This window comes from Pieris brassicae, chromosome 3 (genome assembly GCF_905147105.1).
Source record: "Pieris brassicae chromosome 3, ilPieBrab1.1, whole genome shotgun sequence".
Classification (NCBI taxonomy): domain Eukaryota; kingdom Metazoa; phylum Arthropoda; class Insecta; order Lepidoptera; family Pieridae; genus Pieris; species Pieris brassicae.
In genome coordinates this window covers 15555481-15569934 of record NC_059667.1, presented here as the reverse complement: position 1 = coordinate 15569934, position 14454 = coordinate 15555481, and the positions used below count along the sequence as shown (strand labels likewise).

The window sequence follows — 14454 nt, the reverse complement described above, 5'->3', positions numbered from 1 at the left end:
CTTTATTTTCTATTGTGTTTTGCAAAAGTTATTATTATACAGAACTGTAGTATTTATAAAGAAAAAGAAAGTATGAATTGTAAAAAAAATTGCCTATTGTTTTTAAACGCATGTAATTAGCAAAAATTCTATCGGAATTTTAAATTATGTCTCGTCACTTCGTCTGCTACTAAATTATGGTTGAGACAGCTTTAAACTTAATGCGTTTTAAAATCAAAGTTCTAAATTTGAAATATTGTAAATTCGATACGTTTCCACCGAGTGAGGCGTTTGGTGAGGTAAATTTGCTTAAACTAGCTATTTCTTATATATAAAATTCAAGGATAAAACAGGAATATAATAAAGATAGATGCTCTGTGAACATTTAAAGCTATCTTGACGTTGAAGTGCGCCGGAAATCTTTCTTGATGTCCCAGAGGACGATAGATGAACCGCGACTGAGAAAATTTACCTACACCTAAAATGTTTCGAATATTTTAAATTTTGTACGGTTTTCCTCTTGGTATTTACTGTTCAAGTAATAATTTAGGCATATATTGCAAAATCGTAAAATTTCATAAATATACCAGCTGAACCACTGTTTCAGTTGAATTTTCTCAATATCCAAGTACAAAAATAACACCACCAGAGTATACCTCAGTACTGTTCCATAATATATATTGTTACTAATATTAAAAAAAAATTGCTAACCAAAGTTTTTAATTTCTGTTTTTTAGGTAAAATTTCTCTTCTGGAAAACTTTACTTTCTTGATAGCATTAAATAATTGACTGTATTTATTATAGGCTCACTTGATGTTAACTTATATCGTCGCCCATAGACATAAATTGCCAAGCTCGGGAGTGCATTGTTGACCTTTTAGAATTAAACTCTTTTGTTGGTTAAAAACCATTACTTGTTTATATCGAAAATAGATTCATAAGAATGTATATTCAGATTTACCAAACGTAGGAATTATTAACTGGAAAAAGTTGAAAAACCACAAGTTACTAAATTAGTAAAGCATGAGGACAAGCCATTTGTTTTGGGTTGACACGCAATGAGAAACGACCGTAACGAAATTTTGACATTAGTTTGAATAATTACTTTTTTAAATATTACTTTGAAGAGGGTAAGTTTAGTGTTCTACATATGAAATATAGTAGAATTAGTATTTTATAACGATAATTGATAATAAAAATAGCATTAGTAAAATACAGTGTATATAACATAAAATACTTACATTAAAATAGCATGTTGCCACTAAATATTAACACATATATAGAAATACTACTAATATACATATGGATATGTATATTATAGATTGCAAACTAAATAACTTCAAAATATTGAGGAGTTCATTCATCATTGATTTTAACTAAAATCTAAGAAATTAATAATTATAATAAAATCTAACTTAAAGCTTTATTTTTATTTTTATTATACGTATTGCCTTAAACCGATCATTTTACAGTTTCCTGATTTCTGCGGATCAAAACAACACCCTATTGCTTCCTTTATGAAATATATTTATTTCTTAGTATTCGAAGTACATCGTGGTATGAGAAATATTTCAGATACCTAGTTTATTGTATCCATTCTGGGTGATTAACTTTTATCTGTTTTCCTTTTCAGTGTTTCAAATGTTTCAAATTGTTTTAATTTATCTAGAAAATACATAACGAAAACCCAATATGTAGTTTTCTTTTAATCATCTTTAAACTGTGAACGTTTTGGGTAAAATTTATGAATTTTATATAACCTGATTAGTGGTTTTCGTTCATATTATATACATAATTGTACAGCGTGCTTTCCAAGAAACCTGCCGCTTACCTGCACTTTATAAAATTGCCATTCCAGGTATTACCAAACCGTTACGACTTAGACTCTTCTTCTTATTTGACGGAAGTAAACACCTAACTTTGCCCATTGATCGTGACTCACCCGCTCGTTTGCCTTCTCTCACATAAAAACACATACAAGGTTCTCTCACTTAATTTATTATTCTAAAGAAAAACATAATGTTTGGAGACTATATTAATACTTTTTCGTACAACAAATACATACATAGAGACTTATCTATGACATAGTAAACCAACATTGAATATATTATCATTCAAAAGGGTCCTCTTATTTCATTCATTTTACTCGTCATTGAATATTGCCAAGGTTACGACAGTTATTACCATGAGGGACTTAGGAAATTCCGATGGTCGCGATAAAAAGCTTTGAATCGTACCGTAAAAGCGCTTAGTAAGGCTTCCGTAAGGCGTAAGGTGAACCATTATTTAGATGACGTGCGAAATATTACCTTAATCATTTCCATTTGTTAAGGTCGTGTTATGATATTTTAACATTGGCCTCGTCTAATAATGACATTAGGTTAATGAGGTTAGAATTTAAGATGGTTGTTTGTGTTATACTGTTTATGTAAAGTATATAAATATTCAGCGCGTGTGTTTGTTATTAAATTCTTCATAAACGGCTGGACCAATTGTAATATGTGTGTTCAAGTAGATTCGATAATGGTTTCAAATTTACTAGGTGATGTTTGTTTTTATTTTTGCTCTATTCAAGATTGGTTTAGACTTACAATTAGATGTTTTATTTTTATTTATACGCTCCACAATGTGTTAAAAACAATTTATAAATTATACAATTATACAATATAATACAATTTATAAGCACTTCTTTAAAAATATTAATAGGCACTGAATTATCTAAAAAAACTTCGTTCGTTTTTTTTAAATTAAATATATTTTTTTAATATAATATTTTTTTACGTATCAATACATTTTGAAGGATGTATTGTATAAGTGGTATTCGAAAATTTACCAGTTTTGATGTTACGTTGACGATATGTATTAAAAAAACTGACATAAATCGTTACAGCTTAAAGCTTTGCATACCTGAAATGCAGTCAACTCCGCGACGAGGCACACTATCATGGACGATGCTGTTTCATTCCACACGTGAAATTACTTTAACGACTAATTCTAGTCTCACAAAATCTTTAAATCCCTTATTCACTTCACAAAACACTTATCACTACTACTCTGCAAAAAATCCGAATGTTTTACACAAAAATCCACTAAACTTAAAAACATTTATGTAACGTGGCCTATTTTTAGAGGTTTCAACTTCGCTATTAGTAAAAACTGGCTGTAAGCGCTTTGATCCGGTATCGACAGTTTGAGTATTGCGAACATCAATCAAGGAAGCTTTGAAACAAAGCCAGTCCAAATTACCTCAAATATAACACATGTATATGTTTGCAGTTAAACCTTGGTGTTGATATTTGATTGTTCGGTGGATTATTTAATGAAAATACTGTTAAATAGTCAAGGCTGTAGGGTCTTAGAATAACAAATATTTATTTATTGACACACCAATCAAGGTACATTAGCGTCACGATGATGCTTATATTGTCATTGGTATTATCTTATGTTTAAAATTGACCTAACACTAATGAGTTAGCATCGCACGAACATGTCATGAAATCTGATGTTTCGCCACATTCTTCGCTTACTGTGCTGCTGCTTAGCGCATACCTGAATCGTCAGGTATGCGCCACCCTTCTCTTCATATGATAATCTTTCTACGTATAACGTAATTAAAATTTATGTTATTTACTTGTATTTAATTACACTTGTCATTAATTACTGGAACCATTTCAAATAGCCCTAATAAGTTTTCTTAAAAAGTCATTTATATTCGCAGTAACCGTCTTCCAAGTTCCAGGGCAGTTAATTTTTAAATTTATTGTACAAATTATTTGAAATGCTGAAATGAACGTTTAACTTTAATTTACGTTTAGTATAATTTACCGATTTAAAAAATATGAATCTAGTTTTTTATACTTAAACACGCTTGGTCTGAACATTAGGAAGTAACAATAGAGAAATGTATTTTACTATTATCTCCAAATCTTTTATCAACTCAGACGGATAATGGTCACATATGGACAATGAAATTATTTCATATTTCACTCGTATTCCGTCATTCAAACATAAAAAATGTACTCAACAAAGCACTTATAGAAGCGGCTATTTATTATATCGTAGGTAGAGGTATCTTTCTTACATCGTATAATTTCAGAAACACCTGCCTATTGCCTATTATATGCACATCACTATAATCATATTTAGTTAAAATTACCAAAGACCTTTTTTATTTGTATGCCTTTTTCTAATTTTTTATCACCAATTGTTCTATTTTTTAAGCTCAGGATCGGCTCACCATTGCTTTTGGGCCTAAACCAAGTCAGCACAGGAACTTAAAATTACTTTTCTTTTTAAGACTTATTAACTTCTTAATCTTATACGGGTTTTTTTAATGGTTTATTGAGAAAGTTTATCGTTATTTTAACAATATGTATAATATTATTATAAATAAGTATTAATCAATGTATTATTTATCAATTTTCTGTAACATAAATCACTTTTATCACAGTTTAAAACGTGTTAAATTCAGGAAAATTAAATGGGGATCGAAACGTATAGCCAAGTAAATAATATAACTCCTCTCCTAGTAGGTTTGTGCTTTATCAAATATTGTATTTGAGACATGCACTAATTAAATGCATGCCGAATTGATGGTATGCAATTATCGGCAAACTGCGAATATTGTAGTGAAGATAGTGTTTGTGATACGTTTGATAGTAATAGTCGTGTGATACGCCACACAATCAACTCTGTGAATTTTTTTACGAAAACGAATGTTAGGAATTGTTGATATCATATATGCACTTAAATAATAATGTTTTTTACTTGTTATTTAAATATACTCATTCATAACAAATTTAAAGCATAATTGTCATTTATACTTAATGCCGTTTCAGCGATTTTCTCTAAAAACTTATAAATGTGTTTATAAAATGTTAATAATATTGAAAACAGAATTTCTCTTGCAGGAGCAAGATCAGAAACTTAGTAGTACCCTTGAAAGGTACTAATTAAAACATATCTACAATGTAAACAACTTATTCGAAAACAAATATCACACAAACTTGCCAATAACATTTATTTTACGCATTCCACGTAAAAGGCACTAATGGCCGACAATTTAGACCATCCGACTAATTTCCAACAATTTTGTTTTATGAGCTTGAGTTCACAATATTGCAACCGCAATACAGTTGCATTGCCTGTCTAGACGTGGGGACAAACGCAATTAATATACACAGAGTAGGTATTTTAAGAAATGAAATAATAGCGCTGTAGCGTGTTTTTCAATATTAATTAAATATTGCTGTTAACCTAACAAGTAACCTTTTTGCCTTCTGTGATATACACTCTTAATATACTAGAAATTTCCTTTATATTATTTACAGCTAGTATCTGCGACTTGATCGGCTTGTGCGGCTGTTTCGTTCAATTACACTTTTAATCTCCTACATAGTCTTGGCAATTGGCAATGGAATTGGAAATGTAAGACACTGTCTAATGTTATTAAGTATCTTAATTATTTCTGTTTAAGATATGGTAAACATTGGCTAAAACTTACTTATAAAATGCCTTATGCCAATATTTAATTTTGTTACTTTCAAGTTTCCGGAAAATAGTACCATTATACGTCAGATCTAATTATACCCTATAATATATAGCAATATTAACTAATTGAAATTCACAGAGCACTAGTGCCGATTGTAATAACGGTTCCGAATAGGTTTATTAGTATAATAGGTGTCATTGATATTAGAAATGGCCATTGAATGTTTAATAATCAAATCACGTTCCTAATTTTTTGATTGTTATAGAATATTTGGATTAACTGCATATATACATTTATGTATATTATATTAACAATTTGCGACATATTATGAAATCAACTCAAGATATTTTAGGAAGGTAATAAAAAATGTTTATTATGGAACATAAGATACAGGTATATATTTCACGTCATAAAACTTGAATAGGTAGACATTAGTACTCATCGGCAAAGAAGACAGAGGTTGCAGGCCGAGAGAAAAAGCTGGCGTTAAAAAGTCTCGGTACGCTTTTAAAATAGCAAATCAACAACACTTATTTCAAAACAAATATCGCAAATTAATTAAAAGTAGCCCGTCTAGCACTAGGACTAGTCCCCTTTTAACAAGTAGATAATCGTTAACTTTATAGTAAGCCTTTTTAAACAAATTTTCTTAAATTAATTTAAATAGCCTCCGGGATTTTATCAAATACGAGTATCCGTTTCCACAAAAAAGAATTACTAACTTTAGTTAGTCTAACGTACGGGGAAATTGTAGCCTGTGTTTGTTCCGATTATTAACATTGTGCGTATGTTCTATTCTAGTAAACTTAATACTTTTTTTTGTATACATACATAATATTTTTATAAATATATTGCGAGGTAAAGGTAAGTATATTAATTTCCTTGAGTTTATTTCTCAGAGATTCCCTACATTTTCAATTACACATTGCACGAATAGCCCTCTTCTGCAGGATGAAAATAGTTTCAACATCAGCAGAATGACCCCATAAAATTAAGCCATAAGTCATTAAGGTGTGAAAGTAATTAAAATAAAAAGGTCTAGCTGTATCGACATCAGTTGGTGAGCGAATTTTTTTAACCGCGTAAGCTGCAGAACTAAGTCTCTTCGCCAATCCATCAATACGAGGGGACCACAAAAGTTTTGAATCCATGGTGATTTCCAGAAATACAGTTATAACATCCAGATTGAGGAATTCCTCATCATTTCTAGGTCTAGTATCTATAACCCTTGCATTTTTTGCACAAAATTTAATGCATTAAGTAGAAGGTTATTCATGCTTAACCAATGGACAATCAAAGAGATAGCCTTGTTCACATCGTCAAAATTTGTTATTTGTTGTTTGATTTTAAAAATCAAGGACGTATCATCAGCAAACAAAACTGATGTTTTTTTCTCTACCATGAAAAGTAGATCATTTTATAAGAAAGAGGAAAGGGCCAAGAATTGAGCCCGGTGGTACCTCCATATCTATTGCCGACCCAGAGGACCTCTTACCATTCACAACCTTCTGAGTTCTACCGTGTAAATAGGCAGTCAGAAGTTTCAGTTCGATATTCTTGATGCCATAATGGCGGAGTTTCCCGATTAAGGTCTCGTGTCCATCAAATGCTTTGGATAAGTCGCAGAAAACACCTAAAGCGTCATACGACTCCTCCCAAGCCTTAACTATACATCTACATAGTTAAGGCTTGGAAGTGTGTGTGTGTGTGTGTTTACATAGTGTATTAGATGTAAATTAAATGGTTTATATAATAAAAATATAACTATTATTATCAAAGAACAAAAATGTTGCCACGATGCACGTTGCTTATATAAATGCATATACGCATAGCTTAGTAGCCTACTGGTGGTTAATGTACTATTCAAACGCGAATCTCTATTACATCGAGTTTTATATTTGTATGAATTACTTATCGCGTAACTACGGTTGCTTTCGTATGACGGTACTAAGATACTCATGTAACTCACTATGAATATCAAATATGTACATTACAATTACGCATTCTAACTATTCAAATACTGCTAAAAAGCTAAAGAAAACTCTTCGCCTTGTAACTAAAACCGAATTAACTATTGATCAGGAGCTTTGCTATTAATATAATTTTAACTTTAACATATTTAATTTGTTTGAGTTATATAGTAATTATTATTATTATGTAGGTTAAGAATACTGTGGATACTTTATATTAAAAGAAAATACTTTTTACTGGATTGAAGCTATGTATTATTATTCCGGCGTTTCGCGTGCTTTACAGCGTGCGTGGTTACGGTGAAATTTAAAATTATGTAAAATAATTATAAGTTTATAATAATACATAGCTTCAATCCGGTAAAAAAGTGGTTTCTTTAAATCTGTAAAAGCTATGTTAACAAAAGACAATACTTTATATTTGTGTGTGACAAAAAGATATTTTTAATGCTTATTTGGAACGTACCTTCAATATTTGTTTCTGAATATTTTAACTATTGAGTGATTTTCCAAATCAATTATATGGGTTAACCAATAACCGCTAACACGATTGATGCAATTTTTTCATTATTAATTTCATATGGGAAATATGTCGTCATTATATAATTAAAATTCCTCTTTTCCTTTTTCCACCAATAAATAAGTAATTGATATTTATATAATAAAATAATAAATAATCTATCTCAATATTACCGATACTGAAATTTTAGTCTGAACTATTAAAAGAGATATAAAGTCAAGTCTTTACTATGCCTTTATTGCCAAATATAGTGCTAAATAAAAGTAATGAACATCAATAAAAACCAAACAAAATGGGAGTTTACGTTCGTAGATATGATAACATATACGATAGATAAAATAATATTGTTTTTTATTTCAATATGATTCATTACTTGTAAGCTAGTATATTTTAAGAATCTATATTAAGCAATAGACATATATCAGTATTCACTAGGTATAATGTTAAAAAAAAATCTTCTTTATAAATCAACTTGATTTATAAAGAAGATTTTTTTTTAAAGATTTATAAACAATACTTGACTTTTTACTTTATTCGGAAATGTTTCCAATATTTGAAAGTATTGAATATTTCTACAGAAATAGTTAGTATATAATAAAGTTATCTAGTCGAATAGTGAGCCGTAAATCGTGTTACCGAGAAGTTCGATCTATTAGTTTAAACTGTTTTTAATTCCTTATACTGGCATATTACAATACCTTTAAATTTATCTAAGAAAATACATCTAAAAACTCAGAACATCGACCCCGCTGTGGCGCCACGAAGTCTACCAATAGAACTCTGCAGTGTGTTTCCGCATACTACGTATACTTACATATTTCATTAAATAATATCAGTAAAATGACACTATAAAAAGTACGTTTTTCATCACATTGTAAACACATTTTGTCAGAAAGAGATTTATTCAAACATTTAATAGTTAAAATTTTATAATAGTAGAATATTTTTTCTGATTAAAGTCTTACAGAAGAATTGCGTTGCGAAAATTATCATTTTCAATTGTCAAACTACCCACTGAAATCTTCTTTTCACCCAAAGTAATAGATATTCCAAATTTAAAAAATCAGGCATTTACCATGTCCTTCCTACGCACTTACAAGCCAATAAAAAAAATCCTGGAGGTAAAAAGTAAGCTTCAGTTCCAATTAATCAAAGCGTTACACGTTTGGCACATCTCAGAAGTTTTTATGACGGAGACTAAGCCACATTTTATATTAAGAGTATTTTACGAGATTGTATTGTTTGTGGGTAGATATTACCAGTTTATTACTTACGCTTTTATATTGCCTAATGTATTTTATGCTATATCTCCACTAACATAAAACTTAATAACGTCTTAAGTACTGGCTCAACGATTTTCTTTTGTTTTTCTACATACATACAATTTGTAACTAAGAGTTTGTTGAAGGTTTTGTCTCAATGCGTCGTATCTCACAGCAAATCATAAGTTTATTCAAACAAATACTTGTTTAATACTTTGGCAAACTTATACTTGAGATATACTGGTATTTTGAATAATAAATTGGTATTTTATATCAAACAAAATAGAAAGGTATCTGAGCTATTGTATATATTTATTTTATTTCTTATTCAATCGTGTTTTAAATACTGTTAAATAATCCATCCTAATGTCCGTGACCAACTGAAGACTATATGCTGACCTCCTTGACAAAGTACTTTTGGGTCAAACGCACCCTAAATCGAACGGCATGCAATCAAACCATAAACAAATCTAGACGTGAAAACCATATCGACAAAAAGATCGTATTAAACATAACGCCTTGCTCAGTCACTTCGATTAAAATAAAAACAATTGAAATTCATTAATATTATAATTTATATTGTAATATATAATATTAATAAATTTACTTAAACAAATATCATTTTGTAAATTAAATAAGTAGTACTTTATTAGTTTGTTTTTTTAGTTTTGCTAACAAGAATAACCTTTAAATAATATGACGTTATTACACGGGCCTAATTTAAATACAATTTACATATTCACATATTAAATAAACGGCTAAAAAATTAAAATTAGTTACATGTTTGGTATCATTACTACGTCACGACAAAGTACCATCAATAATTCTCCCATTTAGCTTCGATTGGTCACAAATGTAGGTCAAAAGAAGTAATGATTAAATAAACAATCGATTTTGTAATATTTATAAGAAATTTACACGTAATGATAGGGTTGGCCATCTATATTTATTTCGTTTTATAGTTTAGCATCAGTAGTAATGGTGCATGTTTTTCAATGGCCCTTCTTAGCACTCACTTGATTTTGTTGATTTGCGTGAACAACATATCATCATTAGTAAATAAATTGGTGCCGCATCATGGAGTGGACAGAAAAGGTATGTATTATGTATATTTATAAATAAGGCAAGTTTACTGACTGAGTTTTAGCATGATCATTAAAAGGACTAATTACCAGTTATACTACTTAAGTTGAAACAATATCTATCTGTGTGCTTCTATAGCCGCTAAAACAAAACCAGTATACTAGGTCTTTGAGTTGTTCAAAAAAAGGTGTCTGATTAGCTGGTTCCATAGGTCAGTTAAAAGTCGACTATAAAACAATGCATCTGACTGCTATATGTGTATAGGTATAACTATTATGTACAAACTTTACGTGTTAAAAGCTTCATCACGCTCAGCTTTTTATAGTTAAATACTAGCTAATTAACCTGTTTTCTTGAGAATGTATTAAGTTCATCGCATTAAGTGAATTGGGAATGGGAAAAATGTTCCTATCGGTATTGCGTGAATAAAGAAAATCATAAAATATAGTGTTAGGCGAGTCGTCGAAAGAAAAGGGTAAAAAAGTTTGTGACAAGAGGAAAACTGTACTCTCGGGATTGAGACCTTTGTGTCGATTTGACGGAAGATGAGCAAATGCTTTCGTTCTCTTGGCAATCTTTGTTTTGTCATTTGTTACGCAAGGTAATATTCTCAATTTGTAAATTGCAATCTATTTATACCTTACACAAGCCCTGAATTATGAGCGATTCTTTTAACTGCTTTATCAAAAATTTCGCGTGAAATTGCCACAATATCTAGACTTGTATGTATATGTGCATTCACGGAAGATTATTAGTATTAATATAGTAATCGTAGAATTGCGACTCAATTTTTACACTTAGAAACCGAGCGGTAGTCATACTCATTATGAAGTAAAGATATTATCGACCAATTGAATAAATTTAGAATGCGTGGGACACTAATTATCTTGAACTACGTTAACGATACCTTTTCAATATTGATCTTTTAGAAAACAGATTTCTTAACTACTCTTAAATTACATTAATTTAATTAATTATATTAACAATTGTTTGAAGTCGGAACATGGTTACCAAACCATTAAACTATCTTTTTAAAGGTGTAAGTGCTATTTTTTTACAAAAGCATATAGTTGTATTTATACTGAAATTCGGTTTACCAGAAAAACATTTATTTAAAATGTTTAAAGTATCGAAAACCATATGCTCTATGAAATTTAGTAATAACACGCGTAACGATTTGTAATCTTTTTTTTTTGAACAACATTAATAATAAAAATGCAACTTATAAATATTAACTTTTACGATATCCTAAAGATTTAGACATATGAGATTATTTTCTCATACAAGCTATGTAATAAAAATTGGCTCATCTGTAGTACAAATTACAAATAAAGTAATAATGAACGAATGGAACAAATAAAATAGTGTAAGCTTACCAATGATTCAAAAGCGATTTCAAAATACAACCTGTATTTGTGTTCATATTAAGTGATAAAAGATCATAAATAAAAAATATTTATGTATCAAAGCGTGAAGAAGGATTTTATCTAAAATATATACCCAGCGACGTAGATTTATATTACAGCCATTGCAGATGCAGCTCGGCATTAGGTATCCATAGAAGTACTTAAAACGGACCACTAAATTCTAATACACTAATCTAACCACTAAAGGATGCACTAATCTGTAACTAATTATTAAAAAAATCGTCACGTTACTATTATCTCTGGTTATGACAGCCCGCGGTGTCAACATAGCAGTTTCCGGTCCATTTGCATTAGGCTTCGGAATTTAAAATGATCGAATTGGATGGATTATTTAGTGACATTTCGAATTTTTGCTCAATGACTATTTACAATTTGGGGTGCACGATAGTAGCCCCTGGCGCGGCGCGGTTTCAACTGAATAACCCTCAATTCGATGCCTCCGCCCAACATAGAGCGCTTGCTCGCCCGTTCCGCAAACGAAAATTAAGTCTTATGGCCCTAGAAATACACTACACATTTCCTTAACAGATTCCGATGAAGAAGATTCGTGCTTCGTCCCCATAAGCGGGCAATACGCATGTCCACGACATCGTATAATGTACAGAAATTCGTACAGTGAACATTGTTTCCTTTTACATTCCGATTTTTAGGGTTCAAGGGCTTTTTATTACTATTTGAGATAACAAAATATGAAACTTTAAAATAACTACGCTATTTAATATAATATATTTTACATGTATGTATTGTCGTTTTAAGTTAAAGATAATATCAGTGAGACATGATATTTTTATTGTAGTACAAAATCATGAATTCTCTTACTAACATATAAAAAAATATGATTTCATCTTTGCATGTCAGTTGGATAATAAGAAATGAAATGTTATTCCTAATGTATAATGTGTAAAAAATAAATGTACGAAAAATTTGTCTTGTATATATCAAAGGTGTTTTTTTTATTATTTCAAATAGGGATCATACAAAGACTTCACAAATCAGTAGTGTGTTTGTGCTGAGATTACAGAGCGTATACAAAAATTCGAAATTCAAATATTTTGAAAATGAAATTCGACGTGAATTACGTCATCTTTACCCATTAATTTTTCAATCAACCCTTTTTAGCCACATCATAATGCTATTTGCCGCTTCAAATCACTCTTTGTCTGGATTGTCCCACTTTAAAGTCCACTTGATAGCATTCAGCAGAGCCATTATCGGATTGCTTTGTAAAGCGTTCGGGTTCTTGTAGCAATTCACTTTTTGATAATGCCAAGTGCCGACGTTATAAAATTGTGGTTTAACTTGTAAAAATAAAAAAAACTTATTATCAAACTTAAAGTGTGATTACGTAAATTTGTATAACTATGTATATAGAGAGAATGTATATGTGAATATGCCGTTAAAGTATTGTACAGTTAGTACAGTGACAACGACGTTTGCCAGAATACAAGTCGCGCAATTTTAGCACTTTCATACCATTATTGCCATAAATTATTATAACACACATATTCCATTTAATAAAAACCACCAAAACTAAGGATTGACATTCTTTAAACTTATATATTTTTATCTACATCGGCCTCATACATTAAGAGTAAACTTCCAATTCTACTAGATTTATTAAACTAATTACAGTTATCTTTACTAAAAGCCCCAGCACACTCTCCCTAAGACGTCAGGCTCTAATGCTAAGATTATGGCTTGTTTCTGAAGGAAAACGCAAGATAGAGGACGCACGTAAAGTTCATATTGGTTGAAGAAGGATCGCGCTGGAGCTATTATAATAATATCCGTTATAATAATCTCAGCAAATTCATATATAACGTAAAAGTTCACATAGTGTATTATATTTATTAAATAAAATATTCTCGCTCGTGCTAGTTAATATATTTTATTACTTCCTCCATCAAAATGTCCATATTCAACGTAATATTATGTATCTGGTTTATCATTGCTTTGATGTGATTTGCGAAAATTACATTTATGACTGAAGTGACATTTATTAAATATATAAATTTTGAAGCTTTAAAATAAACGAAATAATATTATGCAATAAATAAATATGATTTATTATTGTGTTTGTTTGTGAGGTGAAAGATGAAAAAAATATTATGATAAATAAAACTAAAATGGAAAAAAAAAATATTTTACCTAAAGAAAGCATTTTTAAAGCAATGATCAGTAGGATGTATATGTTATGTAACAATATTTGAAATCTCTTTTACACTTACGAAAATGTCTCGACACGAAAGGTCTGGGGCACAGACCTCAGGAATAATAATCGAATACTGAAGCCATCAGGCCAATATTGTACAACACACTCTCACTCTCTGCTAGGTAGCCCACGTCTTATACAATAAAACTGATAATATTTACTTATAGTAATTTACTGTGTAGGATGTAAATATTATGAATACTTTTACATTTGTAAATTAGTTAGATTTTGGGCTTTTTTTTAAACACACTGTCAGTATGTGAAAAAAACGTTCATTCAACAATTAAAATGTAGGAAACAAATTAACTACCGTCCCCTATGTTTTATATATATATATATATATATATATATATATTTTTTTTCTTTATAAAATATCGATAAAAAATTATTTATATTTCAGTATTTTAATCTAGGGTTACCTATTATTACTATTTTTTTACATTATACAATAATCAACTTTTTAGCGCATTCATATACGTATAACACCAGAACACAAAGTAGGGTAGTTT

The 14454-nt window shown here is 29.9% G+C and overlaps 1 protein-coding gene across 2 annotated transcripts in view; it reads right to left on the bottom strand.

Annotated features, from left to right (window-relative positions):
- LOC123706853 (small conductance calcium-activated potassium channel protein) overlaps positions 1–12057 on the bottom strand; it is a 47094-nt gene extending 35037 nt beyond the window's left edge. The window contains exons 1-2 of one of the 2 annotated variants that reach the window (XM_045656384.1): positions 11965–11989; positions 2888–3034 (exon numbers count right to left, since the gene is read on the bottom strand). In XM_045656384.1, the coding sequence (XP_045512340.1) occupies positions 2888–2926 (39 nt within the window). In that variant the 5' untranslated portion in view covers positions 2927–3034; positions 11965–11989. Of the gene's footprint in view, positions 1–2887; positions 3035–11964 lie in introns of both variants that reach the window. The other variant, XM_045656385.1, reaches the window with a different exon arrangement.
- Positions 12058–14454: the final 2397 nt, after the last annotated feature.